This window comes from Pogona vitticeps, chromosome 6 (assembly GCF_051106095.1).
Source record: "Pogona vitticeps strain Pit_001003342236 chromosome 6, PviZW2.1, whole genome shotgun sequence".
In the NCBI taxonomy this organism is placed as follows: Eukaryota; Metazoa; Chordata; class Lepidosauria; order Squamata; family Agamidae; genus Pogona; species Pogona vitticeps.
In genome coordinates this window covers 12,373,294-12,396,545 of record NC_135788.1, presented here as the reverse complement: position 1 = coordinate 12,396,545, position 23,252 = coordinate 12,373,294, and the positions used below count along the sequence as shown (strand labels likewise).

Below are 23,252 nucleotides of genomic sequence, written 5' to 3'. Positions count from 1 at the left end.
AGTGATTAAGAAACAAAGCAACAAATTAGGTTATTTCCAGCTTCTATGTGATTTCTCCTGAGAACTTCCCAGAGGGCCTCCTTAGGCTTAGTTCTACAGTGTTGGAATGATTCTGCTCTACCTTCCAAGGTTCTTGTAAGAGAGGGGTGGACAAAATACAGCCCCAGAAAACTTCGTTTCTTTTTCCCCGCCGGGGAGGGGGGGGGACACATACAAACTGTTGCCCCAGCAGAAAAGGTCAACTTGATTTCCAGGAACAAATGAGCCAGCTTTTAAAGACGTCTGAGCCCTCTGCCTGCAGTGTTTAAACATCAAACAACAAACAAACAAGCTTTTTTGAAACCAGAAATGGTCTGCTGGTTATTTTTAGTTTTATTCTGTTTCGATGTCCTTTGGTTAATGTTTCCCAAATTGTTGTGGTGTTTTTGTTCCCCTTGGAAGAACCTTGGGGGTGAAAGATGGGTACCTGGCCACATCTAAGATGCTCCCCCTTTTGTAAGACTCGGGGTTCTTGGAATTCCATCACAACAGAAAACCCTGGTTGTTCCTTCCCTCCTCTCTGTTTCCCATTGAAATTTTGGCTATGGCAGATCTTCTCCAGCAGCATTTCTTTTTGGACTGTGGGAGCAACACATTGGGTTCAGGAGAGACCAGTCTAACCCTCTGGTGCAGATCACAAGAAGGGGTTAGGCTAGGACTGCTTACATCACTTGAAGACAGTACATACCTGTTTAGTAGCTCATATCTAAAACCCTTGTCCTATCATGGAGCACCCCCCCCCCACCTTGCTTGGGGCTGCCTTTGTTCCTAGCGATGTCACTTCTTCAGGGTTTCAAAGTAAACCTATTGGAACAAGTAGATTTTCCCCAGTCATCACCACCATCTTTCATCAGGTTGTCTCCTTGAGAGACCCTTATGGTCCTGATTTTCAGAAGTTCATAGATCGGTGTGTTTCACTCTTAACCCCCATCCTTCCTTAATTCTCTCCAGGTGAAACTGATGAAGCGGATTGCAGAAATGTCCGATCTTAAGCCTGTGCTTCGCAAATTGCCACGAATCAAGAAGTACCTCTTAAACAACGACAATATGCGGTGAGGCTTTGCCCCGTGATCTGCTGTGATTTTCCTCTTTTGAAAAGATTACCTTTTCTGGCCTAAGAAGGGACCTGGGGAAGGCTGTAGGACCTGTAGAAGTCAAACTGTACATATCTAGAGGCCTCTGGGGTGCCTTTTGCTGGTCTGTTTGGAAGGGATTGGAAAGGTATCTTTGTTGTTTTTAAAAAAGGTGGCTTCTTCTACATGTCCCCTTTTTGTGTATGTAACTAGATCTGTTTCATTTTTCTGTAGGTGTTCATTGAACGCTACACCTCAGCAGATGCCCACTGCTGCAAAAGAAATAGAAAAATTTATAAAGAGCATTGTGAGGAGTAAAAAAGAACGAAAACCCGTCCGTCCACATGTGATTGAGGTAAAAGAAATGACTTGGTTAACACACAGAATGTATTGACTAGAGGAAGTCTGGTTTTTCAGGTGTTACACATATGAACAGCATATTTGGCATATATCTGACAGATTTTGGTAGTCTAAATATTAGTCATGCACTCGTTTTGTCAAGGAGTGCCTTCTTTTGTTTGTGTATAAATAGCTGAACATTTCAGATACCTGATACTTGGTGTGCACATTAACAGGATTAAGAGTTTGCAGGTCTGAAGAATTTAATTTTTAAAACTGAATAATTAAGTTAGGTTAGTTAGTTAATTTGCTGCCTTTCTTCCCAGAAGACTTACAAGGTGATTTACAACAGATAAAACAAGATAGCTGAATCTGTTTGTGATTTCCAGTACCATCTTCAGCCACTAGATAGCAGATTTCTGTAATCAGCAGAGAGGAAACTGCAGAGATGCCTGCTGCATTTTTTTCCTTTTTTTCCTCTCCAGAGTGTCTCTAGCCAGCTCCATGTGAGTGCTATTTATAATCAGGGAAAGGGAGAGATTGCATGATGGGGTCACCCATTCTCCAGGCTGCTTTTGATTTGTTTGCTGTCATTGTGTATACTGTAATCATGTCTTCTTTTCTCTGCCTTTGGGGAATGGGGGGGCGGTATCTTCAGCATTAATGCTAGTTCTAGCTCTTTTCAAGATACCTTGCCTAACAAATTTATTGAGAAAATATTTGGGGTATGGGGTGGAAATGCGGTGGGGGAAGCCATACTAGTTACCCAGTGAAACCAACTGGATTTTTAGCATTTTAACAAAGTCTTATATTTGTAGAAGCCATTAGACCCCAAATCAGCTGGCCCTGAGGCACTGACATGCTCCCAGATCCCAAGGAAACTAATTACGGTAAGCCTGGATTAATTAATTTAGGCAATAGAGTCATTTTTTCTGTTGTTCCACAAACAAGCATGAATTGGGCCTAACCTGTGATGAAAGTTAATTTTGCTCCTTTGAATCATTTTGTGGAAATTAATTAAGGATCCACAAAAATTCTCAACTTAATAGCATCTCTGAATCTCTTGATGTTTCTCTTTTATTCCCTTCCTCTTATTTTTTTTCAGAAAGGTCTTTAGAATTGTCTGATTCTGTAAAAATGAAAACAATAGGCGGGGGAAAAGGATGTGTTTTGGATTCAGACTTTTAGATTGTAAACCGCTTTCCTGCTTCTACCCAAATCTCCTTTTCTTTTAAATTATCTGCCTTCAAAATAAATAAATAAGGACGACTAGGAATTTAATTCTCCGAATCGTTTTGCCCTTTTCTGTTCTTGGATATTTTAAGCCTCTATTCCACAATCTGGTGCCCTTTGGGATGGCGGGGATGGCAGTCAAAACAGGTTTTTTTGGAGGGGGGCTTGACAGGTTGGAGGAGATGCTGACCTTGTATATAAAGGATACATCTTGGAGAGCCTTGTCTTATTCTTATTAGCTGGTACAGAGTTTACTGTTAAGTTAGCTGAATGATTGCAGGCTCTTTTGGGTGCACTCAAACGGATGTGGAGATGATGTGGTTGGAGTGTAAGAACCGTAGGCTTATCAATGATGACCTAATCAAAGGTGATGTGACTCTTCCCGCAGGATCCCACTTTCCAGCCGTGTCAGATGAAGACCCACTTCCTGCTTCCCTTCCCTGTAAATTATGTTGGCGCCTGCGTTCGAACCGTTCCCTACACGGCCCCAGATCATGCAAGGTCGGACAGCAGCAAGTATTGCCAAAAGTATCTTTAAAAAGTTGGTCAAACAAAAGGGAGCTTCAGACAAATGGGTTCGGAACCTAAGGGATGATCTTCTCTTGGAAAAACCTGGCCCTGCCATTAGGCATAGTGAGGAAACGTCCTCAGGCACCTGGTGTTGTCACTGCTGCTATTGAGTCAGTTGCCTAGAGGTAGTTGGCCTTTGCCGTCTCTTGGCGGACAGAGCCATCCGTGCCCTGCAGCCTGTCTCGCCTCTCTTAGTCAGTTGTCCGATGAAGGGTGGAGGCGAAGTGAGGCCTGCAGGCCGCTGTGACAGGTTGCACCTCCCAGTTCAAAATATCTCACCCATAACAAAACAAAAGAAAAAAAAAGATATGTTTACTTTGGGGGGGGAAGGTATCTAAGAGCAGCATTTCTCCCCTCCTGGGCCGAGGGGCATGGCTCAAACAAACCACTAGGCGCTTCTTATTTGGTGCCTTTAAAAAAATTGCTCTTTTCAGCTCTGTCTGGGCCTTGTGTGGTTCCGTTGAGAGCTGTGGGTTCAAATTTGGCTCTTTGGCTTTTCCTCACCCCTGCCTAAGAGGTGGTAAAGAACACAGCCCCACCATCGACACTGAAATAAGATTCAGCTGCCGGTGTAGTGTTATTCCCGTCTTTAGAACTGGGAGCCGGGGGTGCTGCTATTATCTTCTACCTGGGATAACGCCATTTTGCCTCGCTTCCAGAGGCCTTTCATTGCAAAGCCTGGGCTGCTTATGAATCATGGCCATTGTCACAATGTGTGTCTTTGCCCAACAGCTAGATTGATACCCAGGCTTCACTTGTGCGTGAGCCATGGCATCTCCTTGTAGCTCATTGCCTGTGGGTTTCTTGGTTAAGTTAATGTGCTAATGCATATTTAATTTTGATCACAAAGAGGTGGCAGGGGAGGTCATACTTTTTGGGGCCAGCTCCTTAGCTCACTGTTGATCTTTCTGGTTTCAGCCTCCGCATCCTTGCCCGGTTAATGACGGCAAAGTTCCTGCACACGGAAATCAGAGAGAAGGGAGGCGCATATGGAGGCGGAGCTCAGCTTGACCATAGTGGCATCTTCGCTTTCTTTTCTTATAGGTAACAGTTGAGCAGAGTGGGATGTGAAGTGTGATTTCTTCCTCTGTCCATCTTCATTAGTCATTTTGCAAAAGAAAATTCTTTCCCTATGATGGAGTGCCATACAAACAGGCCCAGGCATAAAATATGTGTATGATATAACAGGGTAAAGGATGGGTCACTCATTGTTGTTGATACAGGAGCAGTCAATTCGATGGCCTAAATCCACTCACTACAGTGGTGCCTTGCTTAGCAATCGCTCCGTTGAGTGATGAAATTGCTTAGCGATGGGGTTTTGGCCATCACCAGAGCGATCGCTTAGTGATGGTCCCTATGGGTAAAAATCGCTTTGCGATGATCACGGGGAAGCGATCATGGCAAAGCGACCCTTTCTAAACAGCGGATCGGCGGTTTCAAAACGGCCGCAGGAAAAACAAAATGGCCGCCCGCTGTGTGTCCTCGCTTTAGAGGCACTGAAAATGGCCGCCCCTATGGAGGATCTTCACACAACATCAGTTTTGAAGCCCATAGGAACACATTAAATGTGTTTTAATACCTTTCTATGGGCTTTTTAAAATCCCTTAGCGACGAAATCCCTTAGCGACGTTTTTTCCTTCACGGATTAACGTCGCTAAGCGAGGCACCACTGTAGTTCCAGTAAAAGACCCATTGAAGCAGTTGTTGAATTATAGAATAAATGAGTTGGAAAGGACCTATGAGTCCATAAAGTCTAACTCCCTGCTCAGTAACACGTAGATAATCAAATCATTGGATTCAGTGAGTCTACACTAGTTGGTATTAGCAGTAAAAATTAAGCCACGGCTTTCTCACTGCAGAGATTTCCCAAAAAAGCATGGATGGCTGTAGTGACTTCTGACCTTCAGAAGAAGTTATGCTCATACAGATGCCATAACTCTTGCTGTCACTCTACAAGAAGTACTGTAGGATGTACAGAGCCAAAAACTCAGATGATGCACCTTGGTGAAATTTAGTCTCCAAAATATTTTTGTTTCACGGTAGTCTTGAGCATGAGCAAAAGATTAAAACTCCGAGACTCCAAGGTAATATTGAGGTTGGCTGCCCTTTAAATTGAAACCAGGAAGTCTTACCCCTGCCTTTGGTGCATCATCCATTGATTGCCCATGTTGACAGTAGAGGCCAGGATGGTAGTGCCACAAAGCTAGTGAGGGTTAGGATGCTTGGGGCAATCAGTTTCTGCAAAACACATCTGGATTACTGCTGCAGTTATCCCCAGGAGCTGCAGATACTTTAGATTAGAATCTCGGTGCCTAGTTGATGTGAATTGTAAAGTTTATGCTTCCCTGCCTTGGATTTTTAGGGACCCAAATTCTGTGAACACGCTGAGTACTTTTGAGAAAGCTGCTGAATGGGCCAAGATGGGTAACTTCACGCAGCAAGATATTGATGAAGCCAAGCTGGCAGTCTTTGCCACAGTGGATGCCCCCATTGCTCCATCAGACAAAGGTACATAGACGTTGCTCCTTGGACACATCGAACCTGATCTGTTACAGAGAAAGCCTTCCTTGAAATGGACCCTCTTTAACTTCCCACCTTAGTAATGTTTTGTTTACTGCTTGGTTGCAGTTGCCTCGAGTGGATTTAGTTGCACATTTCCTGCATTTCCGGGGAGTCAAATTTTCAAATTGGATTAGCCCTTGTTGCATCTCCTCAATCTTAGCCTATGCTGGAACTCTAAAGGAAGCTACCAGCCTTTTGCTCATGTAGGACAGGGAGAGAAGATGGGTATCACCAGTATAATTCTTCTGGCTCTTAAACCCAGCTGGTTGCTTTAGAGCAAGAATGGGGGCGGGGGCCAGATTTGCTGCTCAGAACCTACTATAGGCCAGCCTTTCCAGAAAGGATTATTTTCTATAATTTTTTAAAAATCAGAAGCCTTTGGAAAATAACTGCTAGGTGTGTGTGGGGGGAACACCCCTCTCCTGAAAGGTCTTCAGCTTTGCTCTCCTGTTGTCATTCCCGGACATTTCTAGAAGGGGCAGTCCTACGTTTTTGCCCTCCCCCCCAAAAAAAAATTGGGGGGAAGCCTGGGGTTGATGGGGAGATGGGACATGCGAAAATAGCTCGGGTTGTTTTATGGGCCTCACATGTTTTCCACCTGTTTTATGGGATACTGCTCCAATACCGTTTTTGGAAAAAGTTCTCGGATACTGCAGACAAAACTGAAATCCATTTCAGTGGAGCACCAGTTCAGAGTGAGTTGCAGCGGCTCAGATTCCCGAAAATTTTTAGAGAATCTTGATATTTGAAAATAAACAAAGGTAGGATTCAGAAGCTTTGCTATACACCTCATTCAGTTATCCCTGTCGCATTTCAGTAGGAAAATAAGGCTGATCTGCTTAAATCACAGCCCTAAGAAGATGACTTTTTTGCTGTTAGGTAATTTGAATTTGCTAATTGCAAAAGGTAGAACTAAAATTCAGAATTGGCCGTGTAACTTTCAGCTACAAATGCTTGTAGAGAAAAGTACATGTTATGAAACTGATCTGTTTAAGTTAGTTGCCATGTGTTGCTATTTCTCCTAAGATTCATATGAATTCCCTTCATAGGGATGACTAACTTTTTGTACGGGATCTCAGACGAGGTGAAACAGAGGCACCGGGAACATCTCTTTGCCGTCTCCAAGGAGAACCTGATCGATGCAGCCGCCAAGTGAGTTCCTATCCCTTTCTGAGAAAGGCCGGGTTTCCAGGAGGCATTGCAGCGCTAACAAGAGGGAAGTGAGGCGTATTCATCCCATGATTTATTTTATTTATTTATTTATTTAATTTATATCCCGCCTATCTGAATCACATAGGACCACTCTAGGCGGCATTTAATCTTCAGTATTAAATTATATATAGCAAGGAGCTACTGAATCCAATGAACTTTAAATCTTGTTGTATATCCAGTTAGCTTGTTGTATATCCAGTTAGCTTGAATGTAAATTTAAGAGTTTACAAAGTAAAACCCATTGAAATCAACAGGACTTGTTAATCAGGTCTAACCCAGGTTCCTTTGATTTCAGCAGGTCTGTTGTATTTATTGCCTGGGGTACAGGAGGAAACCCATAATAACCTGTCACAGAGGAGGTTGCTCATTGTATTCCTGCATTAAACATTGCCTTAGCCTTTCCTCTTGCCAACAAGCCAAAACAGCCTGGTAACTCGATTAGCGTGTCTTTGTATTAGAAGCAACTGGAGCATTTAGTCACTGTTTATGTGTCTGTGTAATAGAATGGAGGTGGCCCTCCACCTGCAAAAGGTTCCCCCAACCCTGATGGATGGCCTACTAAGTCGTTGGGTTTGTTGCTTTTCAGGTACCTGGCTGCTGGGAAGAGCACAAAAGGACTGACCATCCTTGGACCAGAAAACCCGGACACTGTCAAAGACCCTTCGTGGGTTATTCAGTAACGTCTGCTGTTGGGTTGACTTCAGCAACATCAAACCCATTCATGGGGCGACCAACCAAAGTTGAAACTCTGAAACCTCCCTCCGTGCCCAGGTGCTATCAGGGCAAGGAGCTGTCAGCACGGTGCCATTTTCAGGGAACTTCGAACCTGCCATCATGGTTTTATGGAAGAGTCCATCCTGGGTCTTTCATGAGAAACTCTTAGACCTGAACCCGACTGTTCTTCTCCACGGCCAGTACCGCAGTGTAAAATTCAGCTGAAGGGGCTAATGATCAAGGTATGGGTTGTGTAACTGAGACCTCATTGACTCCATGAGATGCAGCTGTTTCCATGACTCTGCTATTGCCCATGGAAAAAGGAGGATTTGTTATTTTTTCCAAACTTAAGGTCTACATGACAGCTCTAGTCTAGCTCAAGTCAGGAGTAGCCACGGAAGCCCTTGTTCTAACCAGAGACGCTTGTTCTACCTGGACACAGTTTTAGCTAGATCATGCCCAACACCGTAATAGTATCCAAATGTTTTGGAGAAGCACAAAATTAAGCTGTCAAGTGAGTTATCTTAAATCATGGTGTTAATAAAATGTTTTGAATGGTAATGCAAGCAACTTTGACCTTCTGTACTACAACTTAAATATTTGGACAAGAATCCGCCATGTGTAACTGCAAACATGTAAGCTGGCTGTGACGTGTGTTTACATTGCCCGTCTTTGTCTCTTTCTGAACTAGCTTGGGGCTTTTGTACATTTCATCTCATGAACTTAACGTTCCTTAAAGTCAGAAGACAACCTAGGCCTACTTGGAACATGTTTTTCTACTTGATGGAGGGGCATGTCCGGGAGGATCCAACTGTGTCATCTTTTCCTCTGTTTCGGCGCTAGATATACATCTGCAGGATTTATTGTTGTCATTTCATTGTACAGTGGTGCCTCGCATAGCGATCGCTTCGTTTTACGACAAAATTGCTTTGCGACGCAATTCCCTATGGGGGAATTTCGCTTTGTGATGATCGCAGGAAAGCGATCATCACAAAGCCCCCATTTTCGGCCAGCTGATCAGCGGTTTCAGAATGGCCGCCGGGTAAACAAAATGGCCACCCGCTGTGTTTAGGGACGGATGCCTCGCTTACCAGGCAGCGTAAATGGCCGCACTATGGAGGATCTTCGCTGAACGGTGAGTTTTAAGCCCATAGGAACGCATTGAAGGGGTTTCAGTGTGTTTCTATGGGCTTTTTAATATCACATAGCGACGTTTTTGTTCTGCAGCGATTTTTGCGGAACGAATTAACATCGCTATGTGAAGCACCACTGTATCTGCAGCACAGGATGGCATTCATAGTACCCGGTTTGCATTCCCAGGCCTACTAGTTACCTAGCATATGGCTGAAGTATTAAATCGTCCTCAAGGATTTCCAACGTGGGAGAAAATACTAGTTTTCAGAATAGGTTTTGTCATGTCCCTGCCAACTGCTTGGACTCCAAGGCAAGGTTTTTACAGCTGCATCTAACTGGGCAGTGGGTTCCTTGTGCAGTTAACTGGAGGGCTGGTGTTTTCAAAGTGGCAATGGCTGTATTGCATGATGAGGAGGACTGCCTTGCCTGCCAAGACTATCACCCGGTCATCATCAGTGGGGTTTGACTTCAAACAAGCCTCACCGTGCATTTTAAGCTAGAGTGAGATCCTGGACTCTCTTCTGGCCACTGGATAGAGATGAGGTTGTTCCAGGCTTAGGACTGAACAAAGAACTCCAGACTTTATCTGTAATACCGTATTTTATTCCAGCAGGAGCATACAGAAGTTTTCTTTCAGTATGACACAAAACTAAGCCTTTGAAATATGCTTTTGAGTGCAAACACTATCTGGTAAAAGTGCAGGAGATGAATACCATCACACGGAGTGCATAGAACCAGTTTTGGACAGGTTACTGTTAAGGAACACATTGGTAATTTGGATATTCTCTGTTAAGTAGGCGCTGGGGTGGTTTCTGTGTGTGTGTTTGGTGTATTCTGAACAGGCCTAAGACAAATACCAGGTAGAGAACTTCGGCAATGGCTGCTTTGTTGTTCCACATAAAGTGCTGGTACAATAACTTAGATGTTACAAAAAAGAAGAAGCCGTAACAAATATTCTAAAGCCTTGTAGACACACAATAGAGAGCTATGACAACTTTTAACAGTACGAGGTCTTGGGAACATGGCTTCAGGCTTGTATGGGGTCTGGTCTGTGCACATGCTCTAACTGGCCTGAATCTGAAACATCGTAGCTCGTCTTGTATTTGGCCAGAATTTTCATCAGGGGACGTAGCTTCAGCCACCACTGCTCCTTGGGAATTCGGTGCCTGTTGACCAAGAAAGGAGGAGAGAAAAACATCTAAGCTTACGATAGGGTTATGCATCATGTCAAGAACTGCAGTTATAGCTACTTGAAACAAGCATTGGGTATGAACCATTTACATGGGGCAGTTCAAATGGGGAAAGAAAAGATCATCTGGTTTATACAGACAGTTCTGTACGGCAGTATGCTGTCAACCAATGCACATCCTTTGGCTGTCTGAACAGTATCGTAAGAGAATGCAATGCTTCCTTCTGCGGAAATACAAATGTTGGCCTTTTTGCGCTTGAATATCGTCTGCCGTTATCGCAAGATCAGCCACTGCTCAGGCAGAAGTATGTCTAGGCACTGCCACGCAAGACTTCAGGGCAGCACCAACCAGAAAAGTTACGCATGCTATGTACAAGTCACGCATTCCGCTCTATCCCTTCCTTTAAGCCTCATGATAGAGGGCATCCCTGGGATCTAAATTCCATTCCATGCCCCTTTCAGATAAAGCTACAATCCTAGTCCTTCCCCAAGCCCATTGCTTAGAGTGACTTGCAGTCTCCAGCTGGTCTGGATTCCTCGCATGCAACGAACTGGTTACACTGAACTTGCCAAGACGAGAAGCATATTAAGAGAACCGGCATTAATAACAACACAACACATGCTGGAGACTTTAAATAAGAGTGTCGCGTTTAGTGATGGAGTACTGGCTGTGGCTGGCTCTATAATCACAACAGGGTTGAAGGGCACGGATTTTAAAGTAGAACTGATTTACATGAAGTCTTCACCAGAAAGGGGGAACCTAATGGCTCTCCAGCGTTTTGATGCATTGCAGCTCCCTTTATGGAGCCTTTGGACACACTGTTTGGGGTTTGTGGAAGTTGGACACGACAGGCAGCGCCACAGGTTCCTTACACCTTTTCACTACAGTGTCCACAAGGATGCTGGCCAATGCCACCGTTTGCACACTATGCAATCTGTTCTAATAAGAATCAGAATAATTGACTTGGAAGGGGCCTATAAAGCCGCTGAATCCTTACCCCCTGCTCAAGGCAGGAATCCAAATTGAAAACAGATCTGACTAGTGGTGGTCCGTTTTTTTTTTTTTTTTTCCCCTCTTCAATGCCTCCAGCGCTGGAACGCTCACCACCTCCTGAGGTCATAGGTTCTATTGTTGTACTACTCTAACAGTCAGGAAGTTTTTCCTGCTAGCCTAAATCTGGCTCACTGTCGCTTGAGCCCATTGTTATGTGTCCTACACTTTGGCACTCTGAACAAGAGGAGATCCTGCTCCTCCTCCGTAATGATTATGACGTGCTGCCAAATCTACTATGATTTATGGAGACACTTTCCTGGGTTTTTCTAGGTATGATGTACTCAAGACATGGTTTGCTATTCCCTTCTTCTGGGGGTGCCCTGGAGCTGCACAGATTTCCCAAGGCTATACAGGCTGGCTCTTCCCCCAGGAGGCATAGTAAGGGATCAAACTCCCTACCCAAATGCCAAACTTGCTGGGCTATCCAGCCAGCTGTAACCTATTCCCCCTCTGTCGTAGTATGAGCACTTTTGCAATTTTTTTACGTACTCAAAATCTGTTTCTTCCTTCAGTTGGGCCACAGGTTGGAAAATCAGGTTCCTCCGGCGCATACCCAGAAGACAGACAGAGTCCTCAGTGTTGGCAAATATCCTCCCTTTTAAAGTAAGAGAGAGAAGGGTGGGGAAAACGATTTCTGGGTTTAGTCAGACAAAGAGCCAAGCAGCAATATGGAGCAAATGGAGAATACTTTATGGGAGGAGGGAAGTTAAAGAACTCCTTGTTAGGGTGTTTAACCAAATTTTGTTACTATTAGCAACGGAGAACAACAATGTGAATTAGTGATGAACAATGTTAGGGCACAATTCGCATCTCGCTATTTAGGCTGAGAGACAACAGGTCTTTGGATAACAGCTAACCAGCACTTGTTCAAAGTTAGTTTTTTTTTTAATTAAAATGCTTTTGGGAACTGTACCTTGACTCTGATGAAGTTACAACAGAATAAAACACATTACCTTCATCTGTGATCCGTGCGGCCACCAAGAAAAAACAAAGAAGAACACTGTGAATTTCTATCCATTTACAAATTCTAGTGCAAAATTTGTAGGACTTGAGGGGGGAGTTGAGAGGGGAAGGATTCTGGCATCGTAATTTTTAGCACTCTTCAATGAACTGTTCTGCAAACTAAAGAAGTGAATACATCAACTACCATGGCAAACTAGCCGTTCTATAAAAAGTCTGCAGCCAATTGTATCCATTGTTCACTTAGAACAGGGGTCTCCAAACTACGGCCCACGGGTCACATCTGGCCCGCCTTGATGTTTTATCTGGCCCGTTCCCTTCAGCTCGTGTGCACATGCGCATGTGTGTGTGTGTTTCATGTCCATGGGAGGCAGGGGGTTGTGTGGCCACACATATGCGCACGTACGCACATGTTCCTGTTCCTTAGGGCCTCAAAAATGTTGGAAATATCCGGTGTGGCCCTCACAGTCAAGTATTTGGAGACCCATGACTTAGAAAGAAGTCAGTCCAATCAGAGTTGGTAGATCTTGCCCGTATCCCAGCCTAAGCATGCTTACCATGCCAGACTTGCTTTTACTGAAATAAAATAAATATAAGTAACCTGGGTAACTAAGGAGTATTTTAATCTGCTGTATGGAAACGACATAAATACAGGCAGAACAGTGAAGTATGCACAGACTCTTTTACTCATGTGAAGCAGGGACTAATTAACAAACCAAAAAGAAGCTTTGTAGCCACTGATCTACTGAACTAACGTGATGACAATTTAGCGGGCCCACGATTACTGAAACTGATATGACTCCCAACAGGCTGGGAATGGACAGCAGCCAGTTTTCCCATACTGTGAGCTTTTTATCCAAGGAGGTGGGACCATTTATATTATCAACCTCTATTTTATTCCATAATAACAACCCCCCTGAAAACTGCAGGCATGAGACTGGCAAGTTAGAATACCAGCAAGACACACCAAATGGATACGTCTCCAGCCTCACTGTGACCGCTAAACGAAAGAGTATAATCGTGTTCTGTACGAAGAAACATTTTGGGGTTTATCAGATACAAGCATGTTTCGGTGTTTCATATGCTGCCTTTTTTTTTTCTGGGAATGCTAGAAACCAAAGTATTGAAACTCCTTAAGATGATGAAAAGTGACACGCATAGTTCCTCACCTCTTCGATAGCTTTCCTGGAGTTTCTTAGAGAGCCACAGCACAGCTTTTGCTGAGATTTTTGTTCCGAAATTTCTATCAAAGGGGGACGGTGCGCCGCCCTGTAAAATTCAGCGGGAAGCAGACGTTTCAGTATTTGGGCAACGATCTGGAGTTGCAAGCGTGAAAGATGTGTACCATTTACCTTCTCGCGTTTTGGCATGGACCGAGATGCTGTTATGTACAAATTGTCCTGAATAACAATTTTATGTTCCAGGACGAACAGGTACACCCAGACAACTTAATGGGACCCAAAATCAGCAATATAAGCAAGTGATTACAGAGCGGTCTTGGGCTGAAACAGGTTATTTTTCCTAAAAAAAAAACTTTGTCTCCCAGAGCATCTAATGATTCTCCTTTGGTGGTGGTTGTGGGTTTTTCGGGCTCTTTGGCCATGTTCTGAAGGTTGTTCTTCCTGACGTTTCGCCAGTCTCTGGGGCTGGCATCTTCAGAGGACTGGAGTAGGAATTCTGTCCATGCTCTGTTCCTACTCCAGTCCTCTGAAGATGCCGCCCACAGAGACTGGCGAAATGTCAGGAAGAACAACCTTCAGAACACGACCAAAGAGCCCGAAAAACCCACAACAACCATCAGATCCCGGCTGTGAAAGCCTTTAAGATTCTTATTTGCTCTAACACATCTTCATGCAAGCTCATGATTAGTTCCTTTTTACCGAAGACTCAAGATGTGAGTCTAAAAGACCCAAGGCAGATGGAGCAAAGATTTGAATCAGCTGCAAATTTTAGTTTCATGTTTTTGATGTCCGTGCTTGTACTTTCATGCCCAATTAAAATTATTTAATATTAATTCAGCAGCAAGAGTTTAGATGGTATCTCGCTGTAGAAGTTGCAAAAGCAGCCCCCCCTCCAGTGGACACAGAAACCATGTGTGTGGCAGGTTTTCTCCTGGGTGGTTCCAAGCGCCACTGTCGCCGCTGAATGCCTTTGAATCCGATCTGGAGAATTTCTAATCCCTGCTTACCTGCTGCATGTGACCCAAGACATTCTTTCTGCAGTCGAAGACTCCTTTTCCTTCCTCAGAGTACAGCTGGTAAATGAAGTCCGTTGTGTAATTCTCGTTGCAGTTTTCATTCCTGTATAACATATATATAAATATGGTTTGTGTGTTTAATTGGTCAAATTATATTGTTTGAAGTATGCAGGAGTGTAACTCAAGCATCAAAGCACTGCTTGAATCTATGCCTGCCTAGATTTACAGACAAAACAACAGCAGATATTTTCAACACAATCTTACAAGGTAAGTACAGTGGTGCCTTGCTTAATGAGCGCACCGTACAACGACGAAATCGCATAGCGATCCCTTTTTTGGGATCGCTAATGCGATCGTTCAACGTTTTTTAGATAGGGCAAAATTCGCTTTGCGAAGATCGGTAAGCGTTTTGCTTACCGATCTTCGCAAAACGAAGCCCGACGATCAGCTGTTCAGCGGCCAAAATGGCCGCCGGAAGCCCGGAAATGGCCCAAAATGGCCGCGCACAGCGTTTTCGCGCCCTCGTTAAGCGAGGGGAGGGCACGAAAATGGCTGTCGGCCATTAAGAAGCATCGCTGAACGGTGAGTATTCGGCCCATTTGGAACGCATTAAACTATGTTTAATGCGTTCCAATGGAATTCCCTGCCCCGTTCAACGATGCTTCAGCATAGCGAAGGTTAATCCGGAACGGATTAACCTCGCTATGCGAGGCACCACTGTAGTTTTGCTTAAAGGTGCAAATACAGCAGGACTCCCTAATCCGCTTATTAGATATGGGCAAGAACCTCAGTTTGGAGGTTCGTGCGGGTTTGTACATGCGTCACCACAGGTGCCCTCCCCCCACCTCCCCAGCTGGGCCCCTCCACTCACCAGCTGGTGCACACCCCTCTCCTCCAATTTGGCTGTTCACCCAGTCTGCAGCAGAAGCACAGGCTTCGCTGGCCCCACTGTTTGCCTGATTGCCCACTCAAACAAGGTAGCAGAACAGGCAAATCTGTGCTCCTGCCAGATTTTTTTTGGGGGGGGGGGGCTCCAGCCAACAGTACTTTTCCAGGCAAGTCTTTGAACCTGGCTTTGACTCTGCATGTACCAAACAAACTTCATCACCCGTTTTGTCCAGCACAGTCTCCTCTCTTTCTCTCTGGGAGCTTTGGGGGGGGGGGCTCAGGCAGAGAGATGTCTCCCCAGCCCTCCTAGAGTAACAGAAAGTACCAGGCACTGAACTACAAGCCCCTTCCTGCGGAAGGCATGCGATCTTGCTCTTGAAAATGGCATCTCTCCCTCTCCCTCTCTGCTCCAACCCCAAAGCACAATTCCTACCGCAATTCCAGCAAATTTGGCAATGTACATCATCCGCAGAAGCAGAGACTCAAAAACTCACCTCAGCACTAAACCACGCTGAATGCTGGTTTTCATCTTTTCAGTCAAATGTTCCACATTGGCCTAGGAACAAGAATACGGCATTCTTCAAAGCAGTTCAGGGTCTTTTTGCTATCTTCTACCTTAACAATGGCTTGACCGCAAGCCTATGCTCCAGTTTGTTGGGCTTCCCACATAGCATATATTTTCACACCTGTTATATCCAGGATCCAGAATAGGCTTATTTGAAATACTGTTTGAATCTTCACAATGGTCTGTCTTTATATACATAATTTAAAGGGGGAAGGTGGCTACTACTCTTGTTGGGTTGAACCAGGTACCGTATTTTTCACTCCTTAAGACGCACCTCTCCACAAGATGCACCAAATTTTTAGGAGAAGAAAACAGGAAAAAAATAATCTGTTTTCTTCTCCTAAAAATTGGTGAGCCTTATGGAGAGATCCATCTTATGGAACACACCCTAGGACCCTTTGGAGGCTCACCCTGCCCCCCCCCGGGGGGTCAGAGGGGGCGAAATCACCAGCTTCTGGGACTCTTCTGAAGTTTCCCAAGCCTCAAAAGAGTCCCAGAAGGTGGCGATTTCGCCCGCGCTGGCCCCATGGGGGGTGGGGGGACCGCCACAAGGGTCCTGGAAGGCTCACCTGGACCCTTGCGACACTCCCCCCCCCACAGGGCCAGCGGGGATGAAATTGCTGTCTTCGCTCCATAAGATGCATGGACTCCCCCCCCCCCACATTTTTTTGGGGGGAAAGTGCGGTTTATGGAGCAAAAAATACGGTATGTGTCAATTTCCATTTTGCACAGGTGAACTGAACCACATGGAGAACTTTTAAGTCCGCCACTTTTTATGTGGAACAGCCAGATCACATTATTCACTAAGTGACCCTAAATAAGAATAACTGTACATCTTTGAGTCAATTCTGACTTATGGCAACCCTTTCCAAGGGTTGACTCCAAAAGTGAGTAACCACCCCCTTTCTTCTAGGGGCAGCTCTGGGACCGTGCAGCTTGCCCAGGGCTACACAGGTTGGCTCTTCCCCTAGGAGGTACAGTGAGGAATCAGACTCCTAACCTCTGCCTCTGCGGCCAAATGCCTAAATTTAACTGGCCTTAAGCAAACTATTATTTGGGAAACCTGTCCTCATCTGCAGCTGGGTTGCCTTCACACACCCTGGAAGCATCAGTTGCCTCAAAGAAAAGGATAGCTATGTATTCTGATCACATCACACCTTTCTTTACTTACATAGTCCTTAGCTCATCAAACAGTGGTATTACTTTGAAAGCATTTTACACAAGAGGGCGTTATGAACTGTTGAAAACACAACACACTCCCATCTTGTGGAAAATGGAGAAAATGCTTTGTGCAAACGAGAGGAAATTACACGCTTTTAAAGTGTAGAATTTATAGAACTGGGCATGTTCTAACAGACCACATGGGCTTCACTTTTAGTATTACTGGCGTCAAGATAATAGTTTCTTAATACAGCAAATTATGGCCATAATATTTATTATATTAGAATTAGAACCATATTCATACTGAGCAAATTACTGCTATAGAAATACACATCTCTTCTTTTTTCATTCACACTTAGAGGAAATTCATACATACATATCTTAGTGACTATAGATGTGCACAGGTGGATAAGCCAACTGAGATTGAACAGAACAGGCAAAATGTTCCCTCCTTTCATTACCTCAAACATAATGCTATGCAACAGAGAGAGCTCAAACATTCATGTAAATGAGACCCAGCCCACAGATGCTGAAGTTACATGTGAACAGACAGGATTCGACGAAATGCCTTACATACCTCAGACAGGATTCGACTAAATGCCTTACATACCTGAAGCTCCCGAATATCAAACTTCTCTTCGAAAATGTACGCAGCGTCGGCTCCTGCAGCGAGGGCTCCCATATTCGCCAGGTAGCCGCAGTAGCCTCCCATGGTCTCGATGATGAATACGCGCCGCTTTGTCCCACTTGCGGAGAGTTTAATTCGATCACAGGTCTAGCAAAGGACAACCCATTAGCAACTTACAAACCAACTGGCCCTCACTAAACAACGGCGATGTTTCAATATTGACTCGGGCTACAACTTTCCCTCATGGCACAATGGCAGCTATCAGGTGTCATGAACTTAAAAACAAACATCATTTTAAAAGCGATTTCGTTTTCTCTTTGCTTTCCGGTGGTTATCTGCACAGTCAGCTGTATTGTTAGTTATGTGAATCTTGATACAAGATTTTTTTTTCTTAATCGTACATTGTGTTGGAACAAAAACCCACTATCTTGATTCTTGAATCTACAGGTTATGTTTTAAGACAACTAGAACTATCTTTCCCCTCAAAAACTGTAAAGACTGAGACAGATCACTTTTACACAGGAGAAAACCAACAGAAGATTCAACGAAACAATTATCCAGGTAATGACTCAGTTCCAGCCCCTGAGAAGTCATTCCCACCCAGGAAGTTAGCCTGTGCTCTGCAAAAGCAAGGGACAAGCTCTGACTGATGCTTTGTGGGAATTGAATATTCAGTTGGATGCAGAAGCTTTGTATTTTGCTGGGGAATGAGAATGGCTAGAACTGCTGTTCTGTGATAATTAATTCACTTTTGAGAAAGTGGGCATCAACCCATGGAAGAGGCAAAAATCCTATTCAGGCATGCAACGAGGACGGGGATGGAGACATAAGTAAGCCCTTCTCCCCCACATCCACATCCCACCTGTAAGTCAAGTGGACCATCAGTGGGATGGTCCGGATAGGCACTGTAAACTTAACAAACACCGATGGAGACCACAATGAACATGCAAAAGCATGCATGACCTCTGGGTGGGGTGGTGATGGGAGGAGGGCTTCTGTGTTCTTCCTCATCCCCACCACCCTTGGGCGCCCAACACACCTCCAGGTTTAACACCTAGACAAAGCTTGAGCAACCTTCTGATGGGTCTACAAAGTGGAGCAGAGGTTTATTGGCTTTTCTGTCTCCCTTTTGCACATGCAGCTCTCCACATCTTCACTCTGGGCCTGAGGCTTGACAGAAGGGGGAAAATCCTTGGGAATGGTGCAGAAAATGTCTGGGAAAGGCTGCAGCTGGGGTGTGTGTGTGTAACAGTGCATCTCATCATCAGCTCACAATAAATACTGATGATACGCAGAAAGAGCGACCAAGCCAAGTTAGAACTCCTCACGCGACACCAGTAAGAACCATTAAAGAGGTATCCTGCTGGTCAATTGCTGAAGCAACCCGTCGCATGCTGGGAACTGCTGCTTCAAAAACAGCCTGTGAAAATCTTGCCAGTCATCTTAAAAACGTCCTGAAATGTTTGACTGAGCCGAATATTGAAAGCATTCGTCTTAATGCCTCTGGGCATCTTTAGCCGTCTTTGTCCCTCGTGAATCAAACAGGGGATGTAACCTCCCCGCACGCCCCCATGTTGGCATGAGGTGATATTCTCCTACTTTGCTCATGAGCAACCCCACTGGGGAAAAAAAGATCCTTGTAGAGAGCACTCCTAGGCCCTGGATCTTGAAGACGGTATTCTTCTGACATATCTCAGTCTATATTCATATTTTTATATCATTTTTCAAGCACTGAATGATTACAGCCAAGAAAGCTATTTTTGCCCATGTACTCAGGCGGGCATTTTTGCTTCAAGACCACATTATTAAACAACTAAGTGTGTTCAAAAGAACCAAAAGGATTTAATATCAGCAAGGGGTGTATAACTGAGGATTTTATTTCTTACTACAGCTGTGCCGTTGACTTGATAAGACTTTGTTTACCCCAACCCCCTGCACAAGATACAACGGAATGTGAGGGGGGAATTATCTCCAAGGAATTTCTGAAGGAAGAGTGAGTTTTCCAGGTTTATGCCAGTAAACAGACCACCTTCTGGGGCCCATCCTAGGTTTGCAAATCCACGGTGTGAAGCACAAGGCCTCGGAAAAGACTTTCCCGCTTTAAGCCTACCGAGTTCCCCAACCCAGAAGCATGTGTTGGCGCAATGGCCCTCTTACCTCTACAATGGCATTCAGGGAAGTGTCAGCACCGATACTCAAGTCAGTGCCGGGGACATTGTTGCTAATAGTGGCAGGCACTATACAGATAGGGATGCAAAACTCCTCATAGCGGCCCCGTGCTTCCGCTAACTGTAAGCAGCTCTCAAAGGCCTGAAGCAGTGGTAACAAGGAGAGATAAGCAATGCATTTTGCGCCCTGGATTTGCTCGGTTATGAGGCCTTCCGCTAGGGACTCTTCGTGGGGGTGCGCGGCACTGGAAAGTTTGGCTTTTCAGGGGTGCAAAAGCTGAACACACAAAAAAAATTCGAACAAAATGGCCCAAGTGAGCAGGATTCCCTCACATAAACCGACCCTGGGTCACGAAATTCGCAGTGGTGCAGAGGAAAAACGACAGTTAGTGGAAGAAGTGAAACAAGCAAAATGCGAGAAGGTCAGAGTGTGGCTGAATCAAGAGCTTTTATGCATGCAGAAAGGCTGAGGAAAATAACTGATTTAAATCAAGTTGTTTTTAATATGTTATTTCTCACACTTTTTTTGGGAAAGCAGGCTAGGCATAGGTCAATCACTGGACATCTCGACCCTTCTTTGTCCCCAGTGACACAGACAGGGAGTGTCTCTCACCCACCAACCCAAACTTTAGTATGAGGTACCCTCTCTTCGTGCTTGGGGGACGTCAATATAACAGGCAGTCCTGGCATATTTCAACAGACGGCCATCATCTGTGGTTGCCATGAACCTGACATCTCCTCACAAGTCTTCTGTGTGTGCCAGAGATGGGAGGAGGGTGGACGTGCCATAAGCAGGCATAAGCGGGCCAAAGCACCCTTCCCTCAGAGTTTGAGAAAGAGAACAGATAGTCTTAGGATGAATGAACTGTGATCAAAGCACATCTTAAAAAAAAAAAAAAAAAAGGAACAGCACATTGCTAAACAACATTCTCCACCCCTTCTGGTATCAGTTTCTACCACAGACATTAACGATGCATATCATCGTTTAACTTTTCTTTTTTCTTCCAGAAAAAAAGTTTCTGAAGTATTGAGAAAAATAAGATAACAACTCATGGTGTAACGTGACTAAGTGACACCCCCTCCAAAACCAAAATAGTATCCTCACCAAGAGTCATTTTGGCAGTGACAGAATTTTAAAAATGGGTCCTTCCAGACTGCAAATAGTAAGTATGTGTGGTCAGTTTGATTCTAATTTATGGCAACCCTACCAGGGCTTCTAGGTACTAAGTACTACTAAGGGTTTCTAGGTGCTAAGTACCTACGTACTACCGAGAGGTGGGTTTCCAGCCCCTCCCCTTCTGGTCTTGTTCTGGAACGATGCTGCTTGCCCGTGGCCACACTGGTGGCAGGGCACGTAACTCTACCAGCCACACAAACTCTCGGCAGGACTGGCTTCTTTCCTGGGGAGGCATGGCAGGGACCTGAAGTCTTAGCCCTTGGCTCTGCACCATGAGCTCCAACTCACTGAAACAAGACCAGCACTGGCTGAGCTACGCCTTGACCGCAAACAGATTTCTCGGAATCAAGCCAATGGGAAAGCTGCCAAATTAAGCTGAGCTAAATGTAAGTGACATCATCTTAGGACAAAAAAACCCCTTAAATCTATAAATGCTTATAGGATCAGGGTGGGTAGTTACCTTGGTAAAAGTCCTTAGTGGTGGGGGCAAAAGGCTCAAGGAAGACATCCATACAAAATACAATGGCATTAAAAAGGCACACATATTTGTTCTAGGTATGAATGGGCAATATTAAAGTCCTAAACTCTCAGGAGCGGTAATTGATCCCCCGACTCCAAAACTATATTGTTGATCTGGAGAAAACAGAGTATGGGGGTACTCAAATAATCACAGAGGTTGTTGTTTTTTTTAAAGAAGACTGAAGCGCTGAGGGCTTTCCATTTTTAACAAGAGGGGGGCATGATAAGAGGATTACAAAATTATGGAAGTGGTCAGAAAGAAAACTGCGATCCCTATAATAATATTTGAACCTCATATGCTCCCAGATTAAGGTTTATATGATAAAATCATACCTTCTCCTTGACAGATACAGGGGATACAGATAACAAACCTTCTACTTGTAACACTCTCATCATTTTCATTTCCGCCTTTGTTTTTCTTTCCACAAATAAATTTGTAAGGAAAGGAAAGAATGACAGTCTTTCCACTCGTAGCTGTTTGTCTGGAAGCACCCTCAGGTCACTTACTGGACACAAATTCAAGGAGAAAAACTCCTCACTCAGCAGATATTTCATTTATAGAAAGTGATCTGCCAAGGAGGTGACGGCCAGCAACGTATATGGCCTACGAAGGAAAACAGTCAAAATGAGAGCCAGCAACCATGGATGGTTCAACCAGACCTTCAGGTTCAGAGGAAGTTTTCCACAGCTAGGACCGCTTGCTTACAAACAACTGTAGGATGTTGCTTGGTGCCCTGCTCATAGTTGTTCAATGTGAGAACCAAGATGCAGTCGTTCAGCTTCTTGGTTCAGATAACCAGACTGTAAGGTTCCCTGAGACTTACAAGCTATATATATATATCAGCTGAACATAACCACTGTTCTGGTCACCAATGGAGAGGAAAGCAAAGGCCATTTTTGACAACCATTCTGGCCAAATGTTCAAGGATTATTACTGTTGCTGTCAGAAAGACAAGTAAGTTTCTAACACATTTCAAGCAACAATAAACTACAAAGCTAAAGTTCCATGCAAAACAACATTTGCACCACAATGGCATCTTCATGCTACTAATAGATTCTGATGCACATTTAGAGCACAGTTGCTTCACATGTGGTGCAAGTTAGCTCTGCTTTAAATGAAGCGTTCACACTAGGAACCCAGATTTTCTTAGACTAAAATTCCAAGAAGCCTTCACCACTAACTGTGCAGGCCAGGATTCTTCCCCACCTCATCTGAAACCTAATGAGTGGCGGATAATTGTCCTCAGGAAACCAGCAATGCTACTATATGTGGAATATCAAATCAGGTGATTTTGTGCACAAGGACCAAATGGAAGTAATATGAAATAAGAAATTTAAATAAGGGGTTAACAAGAAATTTAAATAAGGGGTTAACAAGAAATTTTGTTAACCCCTTTATCCGAATCCTGAATCTTCTGTATTTTGCAGGCTCTCTATCACCAGGCTATGAAAGACTCCTAAAATAAAAGAAAGAGACTCTTCCATGGTGTTTTATTTTCCACCATTTGGTTTTCCTGTTATTGGAATAACATTTGAGTAATACTATTCCAAGTAAAAAAGAACACTGAGGCTACATGGAACTACTACTTCACTGGCAAAATCTACAAACTACAATACTTGTAATCTAGCACTTTCTAGCACAGGTATTTTAAGTCTAATGCAAAGATAGAAAAGACAGCTCATTAGGCAGAAGACGTCTCCAAGTTAAGTATGAAAAGAAAACCCATGAAGCAGAGTAAAGATGGAAAGAAACATTCAAGAAAGCATTACTCACCTGCATATGCCTATTAAAACTGGAGAATTTTTTTTTTTGGACCAGAACTCAAAACCAATACCCTGGATATGTGGGGAAGAAAACTTTAACTGCGGA

General features: G+C 44.2%; 2 protein-coding genes across 5 annotated transcripts in view; one reads left to right on the top strand and one right to left on the bottom strand.

Annotated features, from left to right (window-relative positions):
* PITRM1 (pitrilysin metallopeptidase 1) overlaps positions 1-8,303 on the top strand; it is a 29,785-nt gene extending 21,482 nt beyond the window's left edge. The window contains exons 20-27 of the mRNA XM_073002921.2: positions 991-1,091; positions 1,347-1,467; positions 2,270-2,341; positions 3,073-3,185; positions 4,173-4,298; positions 5,617-5,762; positions 6,866-6,968; positions 7,615-8,303. Coding sequence (XP_072859022.2) covers positions 991-1,091; positions 1,347-1,467; positions 2,270-2,341; positions 3,073-3,185; positions 4,173-4,298; positions 5,617-5,762; positions 6,866-6,968; positions 7,615-7,708 — 876 coding nt within the window. The 3' untranslated portion in view covers positions 7,709-8,303. The remainder of the gene's footprint in view (positions 1-990; positions 1,092-1,346; positions 1,468-2,269; positions 2,342-3,072; positions 3,186-4,172; positions 4,299-5,616; positions 5,763-6,865; positions 6,969-7,614) is intronic.
* Positions 8,304-9,457: 1,154 nt separating this feature from the next.
* Positions 9,458-23,252, bottom strand: part of PFKP (phosphofructokinase, platelet) — a 69,465-nt gene continuing 55,670 nt past the window's right edge. For 2 of the 4 annotated variants that reach the window (XM_073002920.2, XM_073002917.2), the window contains 7 exons: positions 19,676-19,828; positions 17,501-17,665; positions 15,659-15,720; positions 14,268-14,379; positions 13,249-13,348; positions 11,609-11,714; positions 9,458-10,042 (listed from right to left, as the gene is read on the bottom strand). In XM_073002920.2, the coding sequence (XP_072859021.1) occupies positions 9,904-10,042; positions 11,609-11,714; positions 13,249-13,348; positions 14,268-14,379; positions 15,659-15,720; positions 17,501-17,665; positions 19,676-19,828 (837 nt within the window). In that variant the 3' untranslated portion in view covers positions 9,458-9,903. Of the gene's footprint in view, positions 10,043-11,608; positions 12,079-13,248; positions 13,349-14,267; positions 14,380-15,658; positions 15,721-17,500; positions 17,666-19,675; positions 19,829-23,252 lie in introns of all 4 variants that reach the window. The other 2 variants (XR_013537744.1, XM_073002919.2) reach the window with 2 other exon arrangements.